Source organism: Aythya fuligula, chromosome 10, assembly GCF_009819795.1.
Source record: "Aythya fuligula isolate bAytFul2 chromosome 10, bAytFul2.pri, whole genome shotgun sequence".
NCBI classification, from domain to species: domain Eukaryota; kingdom Metazoa; phylum Chordata; class Aves; order Anseriformes; family Anatidae; genus Aythya; species Aythya fuligula.
In genome coordinates this window covers 3,656,505-3,679,259 of record NC_045568.1, presented here as the reverse complement: position 1 = coordinate 3,679,259, position 22,755 = coordinate 3,656,505, and the positions used below count along the sequence as shown (strand labels likewise).

Below are 22,755 nucleotides of genomic sequence, written 5' to 3'. Positions count from 1 at the left end.
AAGATTTTCATGTTCATCTCGTGTAATGTGCTAGCAAAAACAGTGCACTGATATAGTCCAGCTCTTGACACATACATTTATAGAGCTAGAAATATAGGTGAAGTCTAAAATAACTTATAATATGCAAAAACTTCTTATCTTGTTATGTAAAAGAAATAACATTGAAAGATTCCTCAACTCCATATGTATTTTAGTTTTATGAAACTAGGATGACCTGCAAATATCCTTAAGCAATATGAACACAACAGAACAGTTTACTCGGCAGACAAGGTATGACAGCATTCATTTGGATACAGAAGAAAGTTTTAATGCTTGTTAATCTATACATACTTATTTGTTCATGCACTACCACCCATATTTGCAAAACTGAATAAACCTGATGTCACTGAACAATACACACTGCACATACAAATGTACACTTGTAATAATAATGCACAGCAAAATATCTCTATATATACTCAATAGAGTATTTCGATCAGAGTGAAATGATACAGGGAAAAAGATTATCCTTAAAAACAACCACTGGAAACATATATACTCCTCCCCCCCGCCTTCTTTTTGCTGTTGTTGTAAAAGTTCGACTTGCTTTCATTCGCTTCTCCCCTTCTGCTTAGCCCCAGTTTTGAGACAGGTCAGGTTCACTGAACCCTCACAGTGATTCTTTTGTGAGAAGACACAATATGTGTGCTTTTGCATATACTCCTGCTTTCTGATAACATCTCTTTATAAATGTATTCAAACGACCACTGCAGGAAACTCACATTTAGACTGTTCTCTGCAAAAGCAGTTAATGATACAAGTGCCGCCCACAATCCTGTAGTTACTGGTACCCTCTCAATCTTCAAATCAACTGTTTTGTTTCTTATGTAGAGGTCCAAAGACTGATTTATATGTTACAATAACACTTTTTTCTGTTTCTTTTCTTAGCCTTACCACTTGCTTGTTTTGTTGCAGTAAAGGGCAGGAGAGATCAAGCTGAGGACTTCCATAAACAGGAGTCAAAGTGAGTCGTGAAGGGACAGCACAGATAAGCTTCACCACAGCAGGCTCAACTGCTGGAAAAGGGTTGGTCACTGTGGGATTGTTTCCAACTGTTAAGGCAATAGCCTATAAAATTATGAAAACAGGAAAGTGAGGAGAGAGTAAAAGACTATTCAGTACAGGCACATTCTATTTCACACATCTCAATTATACTCCTCTGTCAAAAAAACAAGCAAAATATGTTTCTTGTGGATTTATAGCACTATTGAAGACACAAGATTTAAAAGGACATGCATTTCAAGAGAAGTTCTATGCCATTATCAAAGTACTATTCTTGGAAACTTCTTCTAGGTATTCATGTTTACTACCATCTAGCTTGACACAAACAAACCTTTCATAACTTAAAAAGCTAACAGGCTGATTTTTTTTTCTTGTCAGAGTGAGAACAGAACAGCTCAAAGACAATATTTATAGCCAGCTGAAGATGTTCAAAACATCTTGAGCTTTATTTTACATGCCCTCTTAAGCCCTCAACAAAACAAGTTGGACATAAACACAGAGAAGATTATCCCAGCAGGCTGTGGCAGATCTGGTTATCTGCCTTATGTAGCCGAAGACACACAGATGCTATGTGTTCTGGACAACACGAGGAGAGTCAGCCAATGCATTCACAGTCACAGTCAACAAAAATATATTTTGTCCTTTCTCAACCCCCAGTTACAGAAATAGAATCACAGAAACATTCAGGTTGGAAAAGACCACTAAAGATCATCTAGTCCAACCTGTAACCTAGGACTAAAGTCCACCACTAAACCACACTACTAAGTTCTAAACCTATACTTTTCTTGAAAACCTCTAGGGATGGTGACTGAACCACTTCCCAGGGCAGCCTATTCCTATGCTGCACAACTCTTGCAGTAAAAAATTTCTCTTGATACCCAATCTAAAATTCCCCTGGTGCAACTTAAGGCCATTTCCCCTTATCAGTTTGTGCATGGGAGATGACCCCCATCTCACTATAGTATCCTTTACGGTAATTGTAGAGTGAGATAAGGTCTCCCCTGAGCCTCCTTTTCTACAGGCTAAACAAGCCCAGTACCTTCGGCAACTCTTCTTAAAAATTCTTTTCTGGACCCACACTGGCTTTGTTGCCCTTCTTCAGGCATAAAATAGCTATACTTTGTACAATGTCTGCTGAGAAAACCAGTTAACCAATTTGGCAGCCACATTGAAACACTTAGGCCTCACAAAATTACAGGAGAAAAAAAAAAAAAAAAAAAAGAAATCAAAGCTAAATGCTTCATAAACTGACCAAGGTAGATAAAGCAGGACAAATCACTTCTGCACTTTGGAGAAAACAAGACCAGGTGGAACATGACTACAGCCATTCACATGACTGTTATTTGTTTGAATAAACACAATTACACTGGCAGATAACTTGGTTCAGAGGAGCAGGTCATACTGAAGAGTCAGTCTAGTGCAGTAACCTTCTGCTACATTCCTGTTTATGTAAACTGAAGCAAGCTGCAGTTATTTGGATCTATCTGTTCTAATGCATTCTACAACATAAGGTTAGTGTGACTTGGCTTTATACTGCAATAAACCCATCATAAACCACTTTATAACATAACATTATGAAATAACTCTCTAAAACCTGTACCAGCATCACAATGAAGAAAGTGCATAAACAATGTACTTAATGTGAGCTCTTTACTGGTTTATTATAAAAACTACTCATTATTTAAAAAGGTATATGGTATCATAAATCTGTCTGAAGCCTGTTCTCAATTGCCTTAGCTCAGCATTTGATGGAGGACAATACAAACACCTTCTGGCACTTACTTGCTCTCCCAGGCTTTTGCAAGATACTCTAACCCAATGCTGGATGTTATTCCGAGATGTAGGAAGTCCAAATAAAGACAGGCCAATACTTTCTTCATCCTCAGCAGTGATGTTCCTGAAGAACTTGGAAGGCTCTTGTACCCATGGTCTAGGTCCTCCCTCAAATAACATATCTTTAGAGGAACCCAGAGTCACTAAAGCAACAGATGGAGGATCAACAGTCTGGAATGAATGACAGTTAGGGATTAATGATTCTATTCACAAATACTTTGACTGCTCTTTGCAAAAAAAACTTCCTAGAAGATCCTATTTGTTGTTTTGATTGGTCTATGTTTTTTACTTACAGTGGTTTGTACATCTGATTATTTAAGAACTGAGTTGTACCAAAATGATTAGCATCACCTACAGCGATTCCACCCGGTCAGATTCTATTCAGTAGAATCCAAGGATGCAGAGAAAAGTTAACTATGTTCTAATTGCATCTCTTTCATGAAGAGCTACCACAGGAGAATGACTCTGAATATACTCTCCTGAGCACAGAGAGATAATACATTTTTTCAAATTTACAGCACTTTAATGAATGAAATAATATCCAGTTTTACTCTTCAAAATTCCTTTCACTTTACAGTGCTCTCTCCAGCACAGTTCTGTGCTCATAATTGTTTTTTTACACAAGTTTTACTTCAAACCTCTACAAGAAATTTCAGATTGATGTGCATCACTGGGATAGACTGTGCTGTTTATCATCACAGAAATTAACCTGACATATTAAAACACAATAACCATTTGTAGTGTGCGTTCCACAACCCCATTTGACTTAGAGTTTAGTAAGAAAGAAATAACAGCTAACAAGAGATGGTTCAATTCTTCCCACAGGTGCCTTTGCGTAGGAAGAGAGAGGAGGCATGGGAAGAGTTGGCATAAATGTTCCTCTTTCCTCCCAGTTACTCCTTGGTTATATGTGTAATATAAAAGGTAATGGGAAAAGGTAAAGCCCAATGGGAAAAACAAAGGTAAAGCCCAATGGGAAAAACAAGAGATCTAGTTTTGAGTGTCTGCCTGCCCTTTGACTTCTGTTTATTTTTCCTCACTTTTTATACTATAAATTGTTTTATGATAGACATCTGACAGAAAAATGCATGCATCCTCCATTTTGGGGCATCATAAATATTTCTATCTATAGAAAGGAGGGAAACGAACATGGAAATGACCATCCTACACTTTAAAGCAAAATTTTTCACTCTGTGAAGCTTATTTTAGCACAGATTTAAAAATTATCTCTATTCTTTAAGCACAGAATACGTAAGCAAAGATTTTTTTAAAAGTGTACTTAATCTATTCTCCATGTCAGTATATTTTGGCTCTGTTAAGTACACTGGAATCGTTTTACTTTATAGATGAAAGTGGCGTTATAATGCCCTAAGGGGTTTGCTAGTAAACGTGAATGATGACATACATATGAAAAATATCCTGATTAAAGAGACTGTCTCATACGGCTAACAACAGAAAAGCTTACACACTCTGCTCAGGGTGTTTCAGCATCTTCAATGAATTATACTCTGCAATTTAAGATTTTTGTCAGAAAAGCATCTTTAAAAATTAAAATCATCATTACAGTCAAGTCTGAATGATTTGCACAAACTTTTATTCCAGATTTTGGAAAAAAGCCACGGTCAAATTATTAAAATTCAGTTTTGCAGATTCAGTGCTTGACCTCTGAAGACACAAGTATACTGTTTTATATTTCCAAATACTGACCCTGTCCTCAGGTTTTTTTCCTTACTGTTTTTTTAATAAACTATCCAACATTTCTCTCATTTGTAGGGAAAAAGCATTCCTTTTCACTGTCATATATGAATGTCAGCTTTCCATTCTTGTAAAAAAAAAGTTTATATACTATTACAGCAGAAATCATAAACTACGTTTACTTTTATTTACTATTATGTACACAGAATCGTAACTGCACCCTTATTACCTTCTTAATCCAATTGTTAATTATTTAAAATGATCAGTTGAAAAAAGATTAGTCTCACATCATTTTCAATCCATTTAGCGTATACTGAACAGTTATTTTACTAATTGAAGTAGGCTGTTAAAAAAAAAAAAGATACACAATTTCTAAAGGATTCAGTTTCATGAATGAATTGTCTGGATGTTGTACTACAGTGTTGTTTTTCAGCATTTTACATACTCAAATTTGGTTATTTAACAACTTAATTTATGCATTTAATTTACCTGGCAGTATTGCTCCCTACCCCTGAATTTCTTACTACTCTTCCAATGAAAAGATGAACATGAAAGTAAAATAAATTGAAAAGAAAAAAAAAAAAAGAAGAAGAAAAATAATTTGTAGAAGTCAGGTAACTGCAAACTAACCAGAAAGAGGAACTCAGTGCTATAAAGCTTGCTATCCTCCACCCTCAAAATATCCACTCCTCCGCAGTTCACTCAGATGAGGGTTATTCCTATTAACTGTCCTGCGTATTTCTTCAGATGAAGCAATTGTGACTTCTGCCAAAAATCTGAAAAATGGGCAAGGATTTCAAATTCACTTTCCCCTTCAGAAGTTGAAAGAATCTGTTAGTTCACCACTGAATTAACTTCTGGGTTGCAGACACAGTACCTATATAGACAAACTCCACTACGTTATTTTTATATATATAATAAAAAATATAACATTTACATATACACATATATGCTCCATAGATGACGATTAAAACACAATGACCAAAGCATAAGACTTTTCCTGCAAATCAACCATCCAACTTTTTTTTTTTAATCCTACTATTTACATAATATCAAGTTGTGATTTGTCACTTAAAGGCATTTTAAGGTATAGATCGCTTTACAAACAAATAGAACACTTACTTTTAATGGTAGATAGGCAGCAATGGTGATGCTGGCACTGAGGTGGACATGGCCATGGGTATAACTAACAACAAGTGTAGTGTATCCTTGAGTTTCAGCTTTCACTTTGACTCCACTACAAAAATCAGCAGTTGGCTTAAGCCTTCCTATCAAACAAATTAAAAACATATAAATATATATTTGGAGAGAAATGCCTAGACACTTTAATGCTAGCTCTACATAGCTTTTCTCAGCAGAAGCATTTCTACCAGAAGTAATTAGAGACACGCTCTCCATCTGAATAAGTAAAACACTCACTACTGTCTTTCATCTCAAACCCAACAATTGAACAATTCATGTCTCTCAAACTTCTTTATTTTCAGCCTGTCCAAAGCAGGTCATGAGTCTTTTCTCTGGTACAAACTAATATGATTTTCTTTCTCTTAATGGAATAATTTGATCTTGCTGTTTTAAGATGAAACTGGATCACTAAGCACAAATAAGTGGCATGGTTCAGATGAACCTTCCTGCACAAACATGCTGCATTGCCTACAGTTTCTGTTTTCTCTAGTTGAAGTTAAGGTATTTTTGTGCAACTTTTCTGCTTACTCAGAACATATTGGAGTTTGGGGGATCTACCCTCACCCCTCTTTTTGCAGAAAAAAACGTCAACAACAAGGAAGTAAAACAGTACAAGAGCAAATTATGCACTGACATTTAAAATAGCTGCGTCTCAGGCAAACAGATGGCACAATGCAGACTGGTTTTACTGACTTACTAGCACAGGAAAGAGCTTCCATACAAGAGGAACTGGGAAAAAATTAATAGTACATCTGAATAACATACTAAATTCAGCAGACTCAGGAACAAGCACACTGCTCAATATCCATTTAGCCAAGCAATACTAATGGCAATTTCTGAAAATAACATGCAGATTCCATGTTCTTGCTACACTTCTTAAAGCAATGATTTTAAGAACAACAGAGCTTTGGCAAAATTTTATCAGCTGATCATCTTAGTTTCTTGCAAGCAAACACCGTCTTATAGAACAGAAAGCACTGCTGGACAAGAAGGGCAAAGCAGTTCTTAGTCTTAGTGTTACAAATCCTCCAGCCCTACCTCAAACACATACATCTTTGTTAGAGAAGCATATTAAAAACACCGTATCAGTAGAGACATGACATACTGCACTTTTTCCAACAAATTAGTTGCCAAAATGCTTTCAGAGTCCCATAAAACATCAAAAATATCAAAGGAGTTCTGCATAAAAAAGTAAATACATTCTCAAAATAAAACTGCATACCTACTCTGATCCCCATCTTCTAAGTTAAAAGCATATCTCTAGCAATACTCTACATAGCAGATGAAACACTGATTTAAAGGAGGTATATGATTTAGTAACATTTTAATTTACGTTCCAAAACAGGGAGGGGTGGGGTTAAATCACCTTGCAATGGCACGAACACGCCACGGTTTTCTACTTCCACAACTAGATCAAAGTGTGAGCAGTCACTCAGTGGGACTGTCTCGCCTGTTTCAACATTGGTTAGGCCGTTAATTCTCAGGGGCAGCTCCAATACTTGGCCAACACGTGCTTCAACTTGACATGGTGTGAACTCCATCCCACTAGGTTCAGTTACAAACACCTGAAGGAGGAAAGAAACATAAGACAGAGGTGCATCAAATCTGCAGGAAGGCACCAGGTGAACTGGAAGACTTCACTATGCTCTCCTTATTTTAATTAGCCCTCTTGTAGTCATGTCTCAGTTGCTGATTCCCTTTGATGGCTTAAAGTATTCTCTCTCATATTCAAACTTGCTTTTGTGTTTACCTACCACAGAAATGTATCAAAAAAGGCCATGGAAAGCTTCTTACTGTGTTAGTGCTCCTGTCCTTTAAGAGTTCAAGTTCTCATTAGCCTGGGGATCCTTCTACTGCTACTTGCACAACTCTCCCTTCTGCTGCATGAATCATAAAGCGAGGATTAAGGTGAATGTTATCTCCAGGAGGTACCATAACCAACTGGGCCAGCTCAAGCATCCAAGCTTGACTTCTACAAGGCAAATATTTGAGCTAGACCTGACATAGTCAGCAAGTATCCCCAGCCTCCAGCCTGGATCTCTCACAGCAGGTCTGCAGAAGCTGGGGGAACTAATGGCCCTTTCTCACATGAGCTTATTTGACTGCCTTTTTTTTTTTTTTTTGTGCATTTCTATTGGCAAAACATTTCCAAAGGCATCCAAGGCTCAAAGGTCTCCCCAGTAATGTCAGAAATCTAAAATAAGTAACCAGATTTCTAATGCCTAATCTTACAACCTTCTGCTTCCACAAGTAATGCTTATCTGAGAGATACCTTGAAATTAAAAGGGTTACTTCCTGAAGTAAGACTGGCAGAAACTGAACTTGCATGCTCTTGTATATAACATGTTGATGAACAAGCCTTAGCTATATTATTTATTATTGTAATCTGCTGCTATTTTTTCCCATTACTGTTAAAGAAACTGCCACAGATTGACTGCGTATTTCCTAGCAATCACTATGATCAAAGCTTTTCATTTGCAATACCTTAGTTTCCTAACCAGCTGCAAACATCTTGAAAGACAGAATATTGAAACATATGGTAGAATTACTATTGTAACCCTTGTTGAACACAGCTGACTATTCCTATTGCTCACTGAGGTCAGTAACTAGAATCCTTCAAAGATATTCTATGCAACTCCTAGCACAAGAACAAAGGCATTCAAAAATAACCAATTTGGATTATGCAATACACTGCTCTGAAAGCTCACATAGAGAGAAGTACGTTTTTCTGTCTTCAGGCTTTGACTTATGCTTGGGGATAAGAAGTTTTAACTGAAAGCCCTCATTCTTGCATCTCTTGCTAGTAACTGTCACTGTTTTTCACTGCTGAAACCTGGTCATGCGGGAAGCTACTTCAGAGCAAGTTCATAAACTAAACTCTAGTTTTAATGACCAGTCATGAAGACTAAAGACATTTAAAGACCAAGCATGAAGTGCAGAAGTGTAGTACCTATCTCAAATCCATCTTGTTGAACTGATATAGTCAATTTGAGCACACACACATGCAAGAAAAAAACACAAGCTAATTTCCCCAAAAGAAACAAACAAAACAACAACAAGATACACCCAACAGCAGCAACACTGGCAGACGCAGTAGTTCCAAGTGAAGCTTTGTTAGAAGTATCTTTTCCAACACAAACATCTGAATAAAGAGATGTGTGCCTACATAGCTCTCTCTTCACTCTGGGACAGACTTGGGAGTCTTGATCAAAAACTGTACATATATATTTTATACATATATATATATGTATATACACATGTATATACATATATATATTTTTTTTATATATATATTTTTTAACACTTTTGTCAGGTGGGACTCTGGTAAAACAGAAGTGCAATTTAACAATAACAGCAGTGCTACACATGGCAATACTTTAAAATTATGAGGTATTTTGTATAGCTAATTTACGTATTTGGAAGGCAATCAGCTTGTTCCCCACCAGTTGCTAAATTACATGCATGTATACTGGAAGGAAGGTGCACTGCCCCAAGGCTTGCAAGACATGATTCCTAAATCAATTGTTGTGCTCCCTCGGAAACAAGGACTATCATCATTTTAAAGCCTTGGCCAGACAGAGGTTGATTGCCAGCCTCAATAGTATCTGCATGGCACAAACAAACCTATTTCATTTATGACCATGCAGTTAGACAAATTATTTCTGGTTCTCAGGTTAGTCACACATGCTCAGTATACTCTCGGTTTTAAAGAGGTCAGGAGCAAAATTCCTCTTCTCAGTCACATTTCCATTCCAATGCTTAGGTCTTTGCAAGAGGTGTAGATTTAAAGCATAGATTAAAGCATCTGAATTTGTGAAAGTAGTTTAGTACTGCTTCACAGTAGTAATTAAAAAACACAGTAATACTTTGTTTTTATTCTACCACATTAAGTGTCTGGCAGCTCCAAACAGTTTGACAGGCAGCAAGCACTGACACAGTTTCATTAATGAAAATGATTTGCATCCAAAGGATGCAACAAAATATTTCCCAATCAATAACATGCTGAAGTATTTAAGATTGTAGTTTTACAGGAAGTAGTGAACAGAGCAGCTTCCTCACCTATCCTTGCACACACTGCCCTATGCGTAATTACATATACTGTTCCTGTATTTTCTTTATTCTTCATCACACACTTACCACCCTGACAAAATGCTAGGAATAGGGTATGATATACACCGAGAAGGCACACCCCCTCTCAGGAGGTATGTTTTTCCATTGTTAGTCTTCTAAAGGATTATTTTTTCCTTGTCCAGTTTTAGTACCTAGATTGTTAAGTGGCACTGTATAACATCCCAGTCACTTCTTCAGGCAGGAATTTCCTTGCACATCTTGATGATACCTGTCATTTTATATCAAGGGAAAATTTTCACCTCTTACCCTGCAAAATATATTTAGTTTGGCTTGTCTGCTTAGATAGCTAGACCAGCAGAGAACAACTGTTCACTTATTGTGCTTAGAGCTTTCAACAAAAAAGAGACTTACCAAGGAAATCAGGAGGGAGGCATAAAAGGGACTACAATTAATACAGAAGAGACAGATTGATTCTGAAGAAGCATAAACTCTGAAAACAATCACTTAACCTGCCCCAGGGCAGGCAGGAAATTTTTTTGGAAAATCTTGGAAAGTGGAAGAAGGCCTATGGGATTCTCAACTTCTACTATTTTCCAAAAGCTGTATTTAAGAGCAGCCAGAGAAAACCAAGTTTTACCTTCATTTCTCCATAATGCAATGGATTCTGAACATCATTTGCCCGAATAATACTGATGCCAATATCGCTTCCAGTTGTCATTACTCCTTTGACTGTCACCGTAGCAACTGCCTGGTTAGAATAGGACCAGCTGAAATTTCCACTTCCACCATGTGCCTAGAATACAGAGAAAAAAAATTAGGCTTTGAAGATTTTGCATGAGAAGCCAGGAACACACTGATGAACAATGCTATTATTGAGGATATAAGTAAAATAACACCTCAGAACTATCAAATAAACAAGGTCAAGTACAAAATGAGAAGATTACCATTCTTCATTCATTTTATTTTCTGGTTTCTTCAAGCCCATATCCTACATACTCACCAGTGCTACTAACCCAAATATACCTCCCAGCTGCAGGAATCTGACGCTCCCAGAAACTGATAGTGTTTGGACTCAGCATATGATTTCACAAGTTGGCACACGGGATTATTGTACATCTGAAAACTCCCACTATTTTTCAGTTACTGATAGCCAAAGCATAGATCCAACGATGTTGGATCTCAGAGCTGCTAACCTGATACTCTGTACTGACTAGTTTCTGCCAATGAGAATTGTTATCTGAAGGGAAAAGAAAAGAAGCAGGGCAGGCAGGGAGGGAACGGGACAACGGGGGAAAAAAACCAACCAAACAAACAAACAAAAACACATTTTCTTGGCATTACTTCTTTGATTTTATGCTGCAAATAAGCACATCTACCTGCAGCCATTCGACAAACATGCTGATCCAGCAACCAATCAGCTAATATGCATAGGAACTGCCCACGCTTGCGGTGAGCACTGTGAGGGTCTGCGAGATGTACAGGCTACACTCCCACAAAAGCGTCAAGGGAAGAGTCACTTACTGCCAAACTTATAAGCTCAGGTTTATCATGCAGATTCCCATAAAAAAAGAAAAAAAAAAAAAAGCACAACACTACCACACACACAAAAACACATATGTAAACAAACAAACAAAAAACAATAAACCCAAAATTATTCCACAGAAGGATAAGAACTAGTTACTTGGGGTTATGGTCCATGCCAATAGAGACAAATGATTACACACACTGAAAAACAGCTCTTGGCAGACAGCACAGGGTTGTATCTGCTGCAGGTTCGTATTCCATAAAGTCAAGGGCCAAAAAGCATTTAGCCAGCATAAGCAGAGAATTGTCTTCCTTGATGTTAAACACTAGTTACACACTAGTTACTATAGAAAATCATTACAATGCTGTAAAATATATAGCTTTTAGATAACATTGTAAGCTAGATGAAATGTCCATTAATAAAACTGTGTCAATGTATATTGAGAAGGCATTTTTAAAGCAAGTCTAAAAAAAGTGACTGTCACACTCCAAAATAAATATCAAAATTGCCTCAGAGTGAAAACTAAGGTGAACATTTTGTTTTAAAGGTGAACATGATTTTTTTTTTTAATTTCTTTAGTTTCCTCAGCATTTGCTCTAGCCCGTTTCATAATTAAACTGATGTAAAAGTGGACAAGATAAATCTTGACTAGAAGTACAGTATAGAAAATAAATCTAAACTATACAGTGGCTTACCTAATAGCTTCTACCAGAAAAATCAAAAGGATAATTTCCCTTTTTCCTTTCTATGAACACATTCACAATCTGATTACACAAAGAGCACCAAACAAAGACAAGTGGATGAATACTTAAGAAGATGATGCATAAGATACAGCAAGAAATGTTTTGCTAAGGAATGTAAATGTTCAGAACATTTTGTAATTGTATTTTCAATTAAAACAGGGAAATGAGCAGAACACAGAACACATAATAATAGCCCAATTCTTGATAATACTATAGCATCACATCTCCCTGCCATACAGACAAAATGTGTTCCTATACTTTTGTTTTCAAGCAGTCAGTTTTCTCTAAGAGAGAATAAGCCAACTTCTGCTTCAGCCTAGTTGTTATCCAAAGCTGAACTTCACAAACTGTTACCACTGAGGGTGACGCCCTCACTAGAAAAAATAACCTCTAGCTTGAAATCCATGTACTTCATAAAATGCCATTTCACTTCTCTAGTGCATGTAAGGAAATAACTTCATCCTATTTATTTATTTTTAACTAAATGTTTGCAGCAGAAGCCATCTTATTAGCACAAACATGAATAAAGGAACCAACAAAGACAGCTGAGAAAGTAAAACCTAGAAGTCATTCTGACACCATCTGGAGGGAGTTACTTTAACTATAAGCAGAATTTGGCTAGATCCAAAAAACTCTTTCATCATATTTTCAGGTCTCTTCACTGATTTAGTATAGCCTGACTCAAGATCTACCAAGTAGAAGGAAAAAAATAATGTGCAAGAAGGAACAATAGTCAAGCTGTGTGTCACTCTAAACAACCATGAGTATTGTTGACTGGGCATTGACTAAGTGATCCCAGTTTCAGTAAATACAAGCTAATTTAAATATTGGGTGTCAAAAAAAGATCTTTTTTATTTTAAAAAATCGCAGTAAAGGAAGCTAATTGATACAGATTATTTGAGTAACATGAACGAGTGTTCTCTAATGAGAAATTTGATTATATATATGAAATAAGGTGAGACAAGAATAGAATTACAAAGGAGGTGGAAAACAGGAAAAAAAAAAAAAAAAAGACATTTACTTTCCCTCACTGGGTTCTAGCAGAAATTATGATGAAGTACTGAAAATACATATTTGTACTAAGAATTTTTACCACACTCTGCTGGTGTGGTTGGGTATGGCATGAATGAATTCTTACTAATCCCACAAAAGGTAAAAATGCAGATGACAACTTCAAATTCAATGGAAATAACTTCACATTTGCACTAGAGAATGCAAATTTATATTTACAAAATTGATATATTTACTTTAAACACCATGTGTCCTGCTGCCTGTTTTTGTATACTCTCTAGTAGATGATAAACTCAAAACTCAGAACTTCTTTGTGCTAAAAAGGAGAGGCAGGAACTGTGCATGGAGCACAGGATCTTGAGGATACTGCATTGAGGTGAGAGTCTCAGTTCAAAAAGCAGGAGGTTCTTCTCTCCAGTAGAACATACACAAGATACTAAAAGACAGATCATTTGCTTTACAAAGCCTATGGGAAAGATTGACAACACTGGAGCAAACAGAGCACAAGAAATGTAACAAGGACCCTTTAAAAGGCAATACCGTCAGTGAAACTATCTTTCCTTTCCTGTAACTTTTTATTACAAGCATGAGATAGACAAGAGTGAAGGATACTGACTGAAAAGGTTGGCAGGGTGCTGCTCATTCACCTCGACACACCCTTTTTGCAGTTTCTTGATACTCCATTTTCATACTTCCATCCCTTTACAGAAAGTGTCAGTCTCTAATTATTAGCACGGAATTTCATATATATGATGTTTTCTCTAATTTCAAACTACTCTTTGTGTGCACATACAGGTGGCTCATGAGGGAATTGGAAGCAGGTGAAAAGTAAAAAGTAAAAGGCTGTTTATTTATTTATCTACACATTAATTCCTACAAATATAACCAAAACAAAATTCCTCCATATAAAAGTTTGGATATCACTGTGCCTGAATTATTCGATGTCAATTCTATGTAAGTAGTTGAAGTAGTTACAGGCCTCACTGCATCTGCTTGAGCAATCCTTTCTGCATTTAGATACATCTTTGGCATACCTGTATGGTGTACTGGTAGGCTCCTGCTTTTGGCTGCCAGGGAAACGTCAAAATGCTGGGTGAAAGAACTATTGGAACATAAATTTCAACTTCTTGCTGGTTTCGCACTGGAACTGGGAATGTGTGTACTCCTCCATCCTACAAAAATTAACAGTACAGTGTTATAAGTGACATCATAGCACTTCCTGCGAATAATGCTTAGTCATATATAGACAAGATGTTGAAAACATCTCATATAGAAAAGAAAGCAATTAAGCGTCCCTTATGAACAGCATTATTTGTGAGCAAATAGTAAGCTCATGGCAGTGATGTGTGCTATTCAATTATGTGAGTAATATTACTATGGAGATACAAGTGTCCATGCTTATTTAAAGGCAAACAGCAATAGGAAATACACTCTCATCTGGAGAACTAATCTGATAACTCCATAAATGCATTTACTCCTTGCTCATTCTACTCTGCAGGAGGTAAAACTGAATCTCTGCCTAGAAGACCCATTTCTCAGTCCATCCTGAAACACTGGCCTTTATAACTTTGCTGTAATTTTAATGCCATAACCCGCCTGCACAATATACTGTTTCTTGCTAGTGTTACTAAAGAAAGCTTCAACAGCTCTCACCAGACCTCACTTCATTCAAGAATACCTCTCTGACACAAAGAATGAGCATGGTGTATCATACACAAGGACCTATCAAATCTTATTCAAGGAATAACTAAAAAGACTTCAGAGCAAATGGGTTCAAATGTTGAATCTTTCCAAGTTTCAAGCAAAAGCAAATCACTTTCACACCACGTGTCCTAGTTAGCCATACGTTCAGCAGCCTGCGCAACTAGCAGAAAGTTAATGAATATTAATTTGAGGAAATTTTTAGGCTGATACGTTTGGCAGATTTTCATTCCAGCATTTAACAACACTTACCAAATGACAGAAAACTTTCCAAATGTAACTGAATGCGGAACAAGGCCAGGGTATGACACTGATGATCCTACCACAATAAATTGTAAAATTCACTCAGAATGTGAGGAGACCTTTGCACCTGCACAAGGATATGGTATGTGCCCACATAAGGTATCTGCCATAAAAGAAAACATAAGTGCTGTGCACCACTAGTTCAATAGGTATTTGCCACACACTCAGTAGCAAAATCCCACAGACTTTATTTAAGCAAATCCTCTGTTGACTTAATTGACAGTTTTCCTGAAGTAAGGACTTTCTTAATCTGTTTAAACAACGATGGCTTAGATCCATGCAATTCTTAGCTTTCCTTTTACAAGGTCTGCCATCTACTATAGTCACTACTGTGTAAGTAAATTATTTTTAAGCCTAATGGTAAAAGCAGAACAGTTTTCTGTAAAGACATACCTGATCTACTACTGATGTCAGTGCAGCATCAATAACGGTCTGACCTTTCTTTATTGCTCTCACATAATGATATGATCCATTCATAGACGACTTCAGGATCTCAAAATACTCTTCAGAGAACTTTGTACTAATTCTGATATTCTAAAATCAAAACATTACATAAACATCACCACAGATAATTAGCATTAATGCCGTAGACAGCCATAAACATTAGCAACAAATCAATGAGAAAATCCTACAGTAACAAAGTTCAAAGAAGCTCATCTGAAACTGAGTAAGAACTGTTACCCTATGAAAGTTTCCATCCTTCAACAAGACTATACTTTTCAGACACATCATTAACTCCACAGAAAATATGTACTTTTTATGATAACCACAAGATGTAATTTAGTGCAGAAGTAGCAATATATATAGCACTAAAAATTCGGATTTTACAATAATTTCTTACTTTTTAATTCTTCAACACAAAAGTGAAAGAACATGTGATTATACTGCCACAATAACACATATCTTCTGAGATTTGGCAGAAACTCAAATCTATATCTCGAGAAGCAGGTACAAATAAATTAATAGTCACAGAAACTCAATATTCTGAACAGCAATCATTTAATAAAATTATTCTGCTTGCAAATGAACTATCTTTTTTTTTTTTTTTAAGGAGTACAATATATTTGGTACCTAATACCTAAAATTCATCTTATTTGACTACCCAAACAATTAAGTGTTTTAATGCTAGCTAATCATCTAGGCTTTTCCCATAATCAACTGAAAGGAATCAGCTAGATTCTCAGGAGTATAATAAGCCTATCTTATGCTTTGTTCTTTTACAATAGGAAAGACTGCCTCTACAGGTAACAAAATTATACTGGGGGAGGTAGGTGGAGGAGTGGATGAAGTACAACATTAGTACTGCCTCTCCACAACTGCAATTTCTAGTGCAGGGCCTATGCTACACATGTGAAGCACACTTCTTCCAGTTTTTCTACAGCATTTACACTCTAAGGGGCACTTTCACATGAACTACCACAAAAAAAAAAAAAAAAAAAAAAAGCACAGGGGAAAGAAAACACGCAGCTTTGAAAGTCATAGCTCTACATAAACAAACCGCTCAACTAATTTAAAAGACAGACAGAATTTAGGAGACAGACACTCAGAAGCATATCAACATTTCACTTACCTCAGATAAATACACCTTATTGCTCGATTTATCATATACTTCGATTGTAATTTCATAAAGTCTGCCTGTTTCTAGGACCCATCTGTCACCTGGATGAATCGTAAAACCTACAAAACAGAAAATATTGAACGGCACAGACCATTCAGTTCCTCTTTTTGTAATGAATAAAAGCATTAGAATTCTGGTGGCCACGCTCTTAAGATGTCCCTTAATTGTTTTAAGTTGCTGATTAAAGAGTTGAAAGAAAATAACTATTCACTACTAAACCCATTTCACATTGAGTTAACTTTATGAATGACTTTTCTAAGATAAGTCATACAAGAACTAAAAGGGTATATATACACACAGAAATACACCAACAAAAGAACAAAGACAAGAAACGCTATTAAGCAATCAGGAAAATTAAGCCAGTACCAACCTAAATAACCAGGATTTACAACATATATAGTGCTGTTTGGTAACCTGGAAACCCCTTGCATGCGAATACCTGAAGTTTCAGTAAAGGAACATATAAGTTTTGACAAAAGTCAAGATCAGCATGTTTCTAGGGGTGCCCCTTGAGATATATAGAGCTAATTGTATATTAATGATAAATGTTACCCCCACTATCCTCAAAGACACCGAGCATTTTGGAGACATCCCAACAGAGAATACTGATCTGAATACAAAAATTAAATAAAGCCCTTTCACATTCCCACATTGACTGAGGAAAACAGACATGATTTAACTGATCTTTTCCAACCTGATTTCTTAGAATATTTCAAGGCATTGGGCAATGCTTTTAAGACTGAATTCACAGCAGTGCTGCTCTCTATACTCCATCAGGTGCTCCTGATTTTCAAGGCTATCAGTACAAATATAAGTAATTTTATCATTTTGCGCTGCCAAGGGTGGAAAGTTTGTCTCCTGCCACAAGGATCTGGGTGGAAAAGCATCACCTAGGAAGGATACTCTTGTGCTCAAGTACGAGATTAGTTTGTCCCTGCTGCACTGCAGTTACAACTGATGTTGCCTGGTCCAACTGGGCAACCGGCCAAGACAGATCTCCCTCAGGGCCAAGCACGTTGTTCTGGAGCTGCAGCTCATACTGATCAGACGGCATCATTAATTCTGCACATAAAACAAGACAACATATGAAACAATAAAAGCAAGTGTGTCAGTGTTTGGATGCTGCTAATTATTGCTGATTAATTTTTATTGATGCCTAGTGCGTGCATTAAATCAGTATTTTTAATGTCTTACCGAAACAGCATTTCTGTGTTCAGTACACATGCACACAAAATGAGCTACTTTGCCTAACTTTCATTTCTTTGAAGCTTCAGTTTTCAACTGGAATCATCCCACTGTTCAGACCTAACATCCAATTCATCCCCAGCTTCCAAAGTGGTGAAGTTACTCTCTGCAAGTTACTGATGATTTCTGCTGCTTCACTCTTCTCTACAAGCTGCTGATGTGCCTAGTCAAATATTTTGCATCTAGCTGTTTACATTCTGTTTAAGGAAAGTTATCAACAGCACAGGCTCCTTGTAAACAAGGGATGTAATTACAAACTTCCACAGCTTTAAGTGGAGGTAGAGCCAGCTAACCAACACTTGTAGAAATGGAGCAAATCCATTTGTCAATAAAACATTCCCTGTTATAAAAAAATCTTAAACTAAATTTAGATTAGTAAATCAGACAGTTTCTTCTTTCTATGATAGCACTCGCTCCTATTCTAAGTTACCTTTACCTTCATGTACTCAACAAATTTGTGAGATTATATCCTTTATAGTCATAATTTTTATGAGAGAAATCCTAAATGGCTGTATCATTGTGATTTAGAAAAACAACCTTCATTGTTTTGTTGATTGTTATATAGTAACAAACCTATCTAAACCCAATTAAAAACTTCTCTGCAGTGAAAAATTCACACACTTGTTAAAAACAAACAAATAAGAGGACAAACCTGTAATCTTCCCTTGTCTTATTTTCTGAACTCTGTACTGAATTGATGTTCCTACCAGAAGATAAACATCATATGCCGGATTTAAAAGGATGTTTTCCAAAATAAGCAATCTGACTTCTGCAGGATGTACATGCTATTGATTGAGAAAAAAAAAAAAAAAAAGAAAAAGCAGTTCACTTCTTTGTTTGAAACATAACATGCAGCAATAGCTTAGAATCTATAATGAAAGATATTACTTCCTATAAGTAGCTCTTTATTATCATCTCAAGTTTTGCAAAGACAGGGAAATGCAGAAGACAATGAGCTGTATGTAGATCTGCTCTATGCATCAACTCCAAAAAGAAGTTAATCCAAAAGAGACAACAAAACTTGTTCAAATTATGCTCTGTGTGCCAGGAGGTTGTCAGAGCTTTCCCATCACTCAAAGGGACCAGGGATCTTCCTTCAGCCCCAGACGGGCACATGCAGAGCGATGCCCACCACGTGCTTGACAGAAGCCAGCCATGCTGCTCTTGAACGTGCTCCTGTATCTTCCCAGCACCTGCATTAATACCGCTGTGCAAGCCTATCCTGCATGGCAGTATGCAGCTGCTTTCGCAGCAGTAGCTTAGCTGTGTTCATCCACTGTCACAATTTCAAGCACAACTTTCTTTAGTCACTCTTTTTCCTAAGTCCTGTTTTAGCATCGGGGAGCCTGGCGATGACTTAGATCCCTGTACCATTTAGAAGCTATGGATCTCCAAAGCATAAACGTTAATGAAGCATGCCTTGTACTTCAAATACTCACTATCACCACCCATTTTCAAAGTGAGAAATGGAGGCAAAGGAGGAATAATCTGGACATGGTTCAAAAGGAAAAGTGAAATGAAAGTTTTCTGGACGCATTCCAGAAACAACTTTCTTTGATTTTATTCTCTCTTTACTGCCAGTCTCCCCAGCAACCAAAATGGAGAAGCAATTCCAATCTATGCATGGTTCAGTAGTATCGTGCAAGGCTGAAGAAAAACATGTCTGTGTTGGACATCATTTTAGTTTAGTCTTCTGAATGATATAGGAATACTTGAGACAGATGCATGGCGACTGTTTAGACATACAGAAATTCTCTTTGCCTACTGTAAAACAAGGCAGCTCCATAAAAGAGATCCTTTAAAACTTCATTAAGGAATCTGTATCAAACTCACTGGTCTATTACATTAGAAATACAATAGACAACATACAGTTTTATAATTTAAACTGTGTAAGTTATATCGTGGTTGCTCAAGGGATGTTCACTGAAAATGTGTTGTCTGGCAGAATGAAAGATTTAAATGAACTATTAATCACAAGCCAAAAAACTGCAAACGCAGTAATATCTTTTCAATTGCACTGACAGTATTCATTCAAAACTAATTCAGAAAAACGTTAAAACAGAAAACCAACCAAGCTACAAGCACTCAAGAAAAAGTATTGAGTCAGACTAATACTGTATAATTTTAGAGTAACTATATTCATCTGAACTATTTATCAGGGCTAAACCTGTAACAAAAACACATTTCTCAACATGTCCTACCATTTCTGCCACATTACCTGTATTACACTGATTTAGAATATTTCCACAGAACACTTTTTACAGGTGCAGGTTTGACAGTCCAAGATAATGTTTTTATTTAAGCCAGACTTAAGTACAACATGTAATAAAACAAAACTGCAAAACCAGACTGCAGATATGAGCTGAACCTCAGAAAACAAAACAAAACAAAACACGCTTTATACAAAGAGATTTTTTAGGTATGAAACTGAACTGATACTAGAAAAATGCCAAGTATTGGAGTCAGGATTTACAAACAACTGAGATGGTTGTGTGTGTAATTGCTATTACAGAAAAAGCCATACTGTTAACAGAGAGAACTGAAAAACTCAGTCACTTCAAGTTACAAAGTAAAAACAGTTCTATATAACAACCGGGAAGACTGCCAATACTGCAGTTTAGCACTCCTGTAGCATTGACATTTGTATTCCAAAGACCTTCCTGGGAAACCAGGACCTAATAAGGTAGAATTAGAAACTAACCAAGTATTTGTATGACATTTATTTCAAGCATAACAGGAAATAAAGGTATATACAAGATAACAATCCTTGTTTTGGCTACTTGTTCATTCTAAGAACTAAAGAGTTCCAGTTAAAAACAAACAAACCTAAAGGGCCAACGCACTACCCAGCATGATTCTAATTATATATGTAATAGGAATGACTATCAGGAGTAAGAAAATCTTACAGAAGCACTTGAAGCGTACTCTTCTGCTTCAGGGCCTTTGTCAGAGAGTCAGGTTTAGAAAGAATGTCTGGGACATGCACTGTCCTGGGTAAGGCAGCTGCATCAGGGCAACTGCAAACTCCAACCCTCCCATGGAGATCAAAATTAATACTGTCACCTTCTGTGATATGGACTCTAGAGTCAATCCAATAAGGCTAAGGCAGCGCTGATATCCCCAGTGGCAACTGATGTCTTAAGGAACAATACAGCAGGGCAAACTTATAGTACTCCTATAATTTAGTTTTATAGTCCAATGTTAAAAAAATAATAAAAAATAGAACTTCACATGCAAGTTTCTTACCTTATAGACGTTTTCCTGTATTGTTGCTTTTAATTTAGAGCTCCCTGTTTTCATTCCAGACACCAAAATGGTATCTCCTTGCTTGGCAACTTTTTCCATCTCCAGTATATAAGAGGGTGGAATATAAGTGGATTCTGAAAACTTGAGTATACTGAAAGGTGAAATGAGAAATGAGCAGAAAAATTTAAACCAATCTTTGTAAAAACACACAGAAACACCACTGCCATCTATTCACATCCAATTTCCATGTCATAAGCAAATTTAAGATGTCTGCCTGGGACCAGATATCCAAATTTTACTTATTCCTGTACATATCTGCAGTTAATTTGTGTGACTGATAAAAGTTTGTTTGAAGCTTGTTTGTCAGCCTTAAAATGATATCAGAAAACTGCACATGTTGTCTACAATGATCCCTCCAATTTTTACACTATGTGTAGACTGCAAAAGCTCTCTAGATTATTGTGGAACAGCGGATGTGAAAGACCAGCAGCTTATGTTTATAAAAGTAACAGCTTAATGAACCAGAACACAACTTTGACCGATATGAAGAAGCTTGGATGCATTTACTAGGTATTGTGGTTTTTGGTTTTTGTTTTTTTTTTTTTTTTCCCCATACTCATTTATTCTCTTAGAGAGCTGATTTCCCTACATCATAGTCAAGCATCCTATGAATAAAGCCAGGTTCTTTGAAAGAAGACAGTTTCCTATGTTACTATGTCCCTACAATCTATCTACGTTTTGTTGGAACCTGTTTTTGAAGTAGCTGAAGCCTCTGCCAAATGAGTTTGAATATTTAATATTACAAGATCACTGTACGTTAAGAAGTTTTGATTAATGTTGCACTTGAGAAACATCTGTAACCTTTTTTGTGAGAAAAATCCATGTTTCATGTGTTTGCAGTCTGGTCAGATTCACGGGTGTCAGGGATGTATTTTTGCTAACATCCCCATTGAGTAATGTCAAAATTCAGTATGGCATTTAATACAATGAATCCTAGCACAACACTGCTAGAGAATAGGATCCCAGTGCTGTTGACTATTTTACTTTGAGTATGTTGGTGTCACTGTAAGGATAAAACTCTCAGAGTATGACTTGAAAAATATTCCATCATGATAATGGTAAGTAGCCTTCAGTAGTTTAGTAAGGATGCAAACTGAAATTTCTGTTTGAAGCCACTGAAGTTCAATTACTTTAAGCTGAAGACCAGAAACAACAAAATGAACACCAAAAAAAAGGACATAGAGAAGACAGTGAATAAACAGAGAAAGAAAACAGCAGCAAGAGATGGTCTGGTGACATATCTGTAGGAGCAAATAAAACCATACAGTTTGGATTCTTTTCCTACCCCTGCCACAGATGAGCTCCTTGACTTCTGAGCAAGAAGTCCACCTCCATTAAACAGAGGGAAACTGTTATACAAGAGCACTGGAAAACACTGAACTCATTAATGAGTTGAAAAGCACTTTTAAGGTCTTCAGATAGCAGTTTCCATAAAACACAGCACTTCTAAACTCCAGTAAATTTATTCTTTGAGTCAGACC

The 22,755-nt window shown here is 36.6% G+C and overlaps 1 protein-coding gene across 1 annotated transcript in view; it reads right to left on the bottom strand.

The window, feature by feature from the left end:
• The window catches only part of NUP210 (nucleoporin 210), a 65,010-nt gene that overhangs the window by 26,811 nt on the left and 15,444 nt on the right, over positions 1-22,755 (bottom strand). Inside the window, exons 5-16 of the mRNA XM_032194186.1 lie at positions 21,215-21,365; positions 18,621-18,753; positions 17,627-17,785; positions 17,094-17,162; positions 16,676-16,782; positions 15,499-15,639; positions 14,136-14,273; positions 10,460-10,615; positions 7,118-7,316; positions 5,692-5,837; positions 2,824-3,045; positions 934-1,107 (exon numbers count right to left, since the gene is read on the bottom strand). Of these exons, the coding sequence (XP_032050077.1) occupies positions 934-1,107; positions 2,824-3,045; positions 5,692-5,837; positions 7,118-7,316; positions 10,460-10,615; positions 14,136-14,273; positions 15,499-15,639; positions 16,676-16,782; positions 17,094-17,162; positions 17,627-17,785; positions 18,621-18,753; positions 21,215-21,365 (1,795 nt within the window). The remainder of the gene's footprint in view (positions 1-933; positions 1,108-2,823; positions 3,046-5,691; positions 5,838-7,117; positions 7,317-10,459; positions 10,616-14,135; positions 14,274-15,498; positions 15,640-16,675; positions 16,783-17,093; positions 17,163-17,626; positions 17,786-18,620; positions 18,754-21,214; positions 21,366-22,755) is intronic.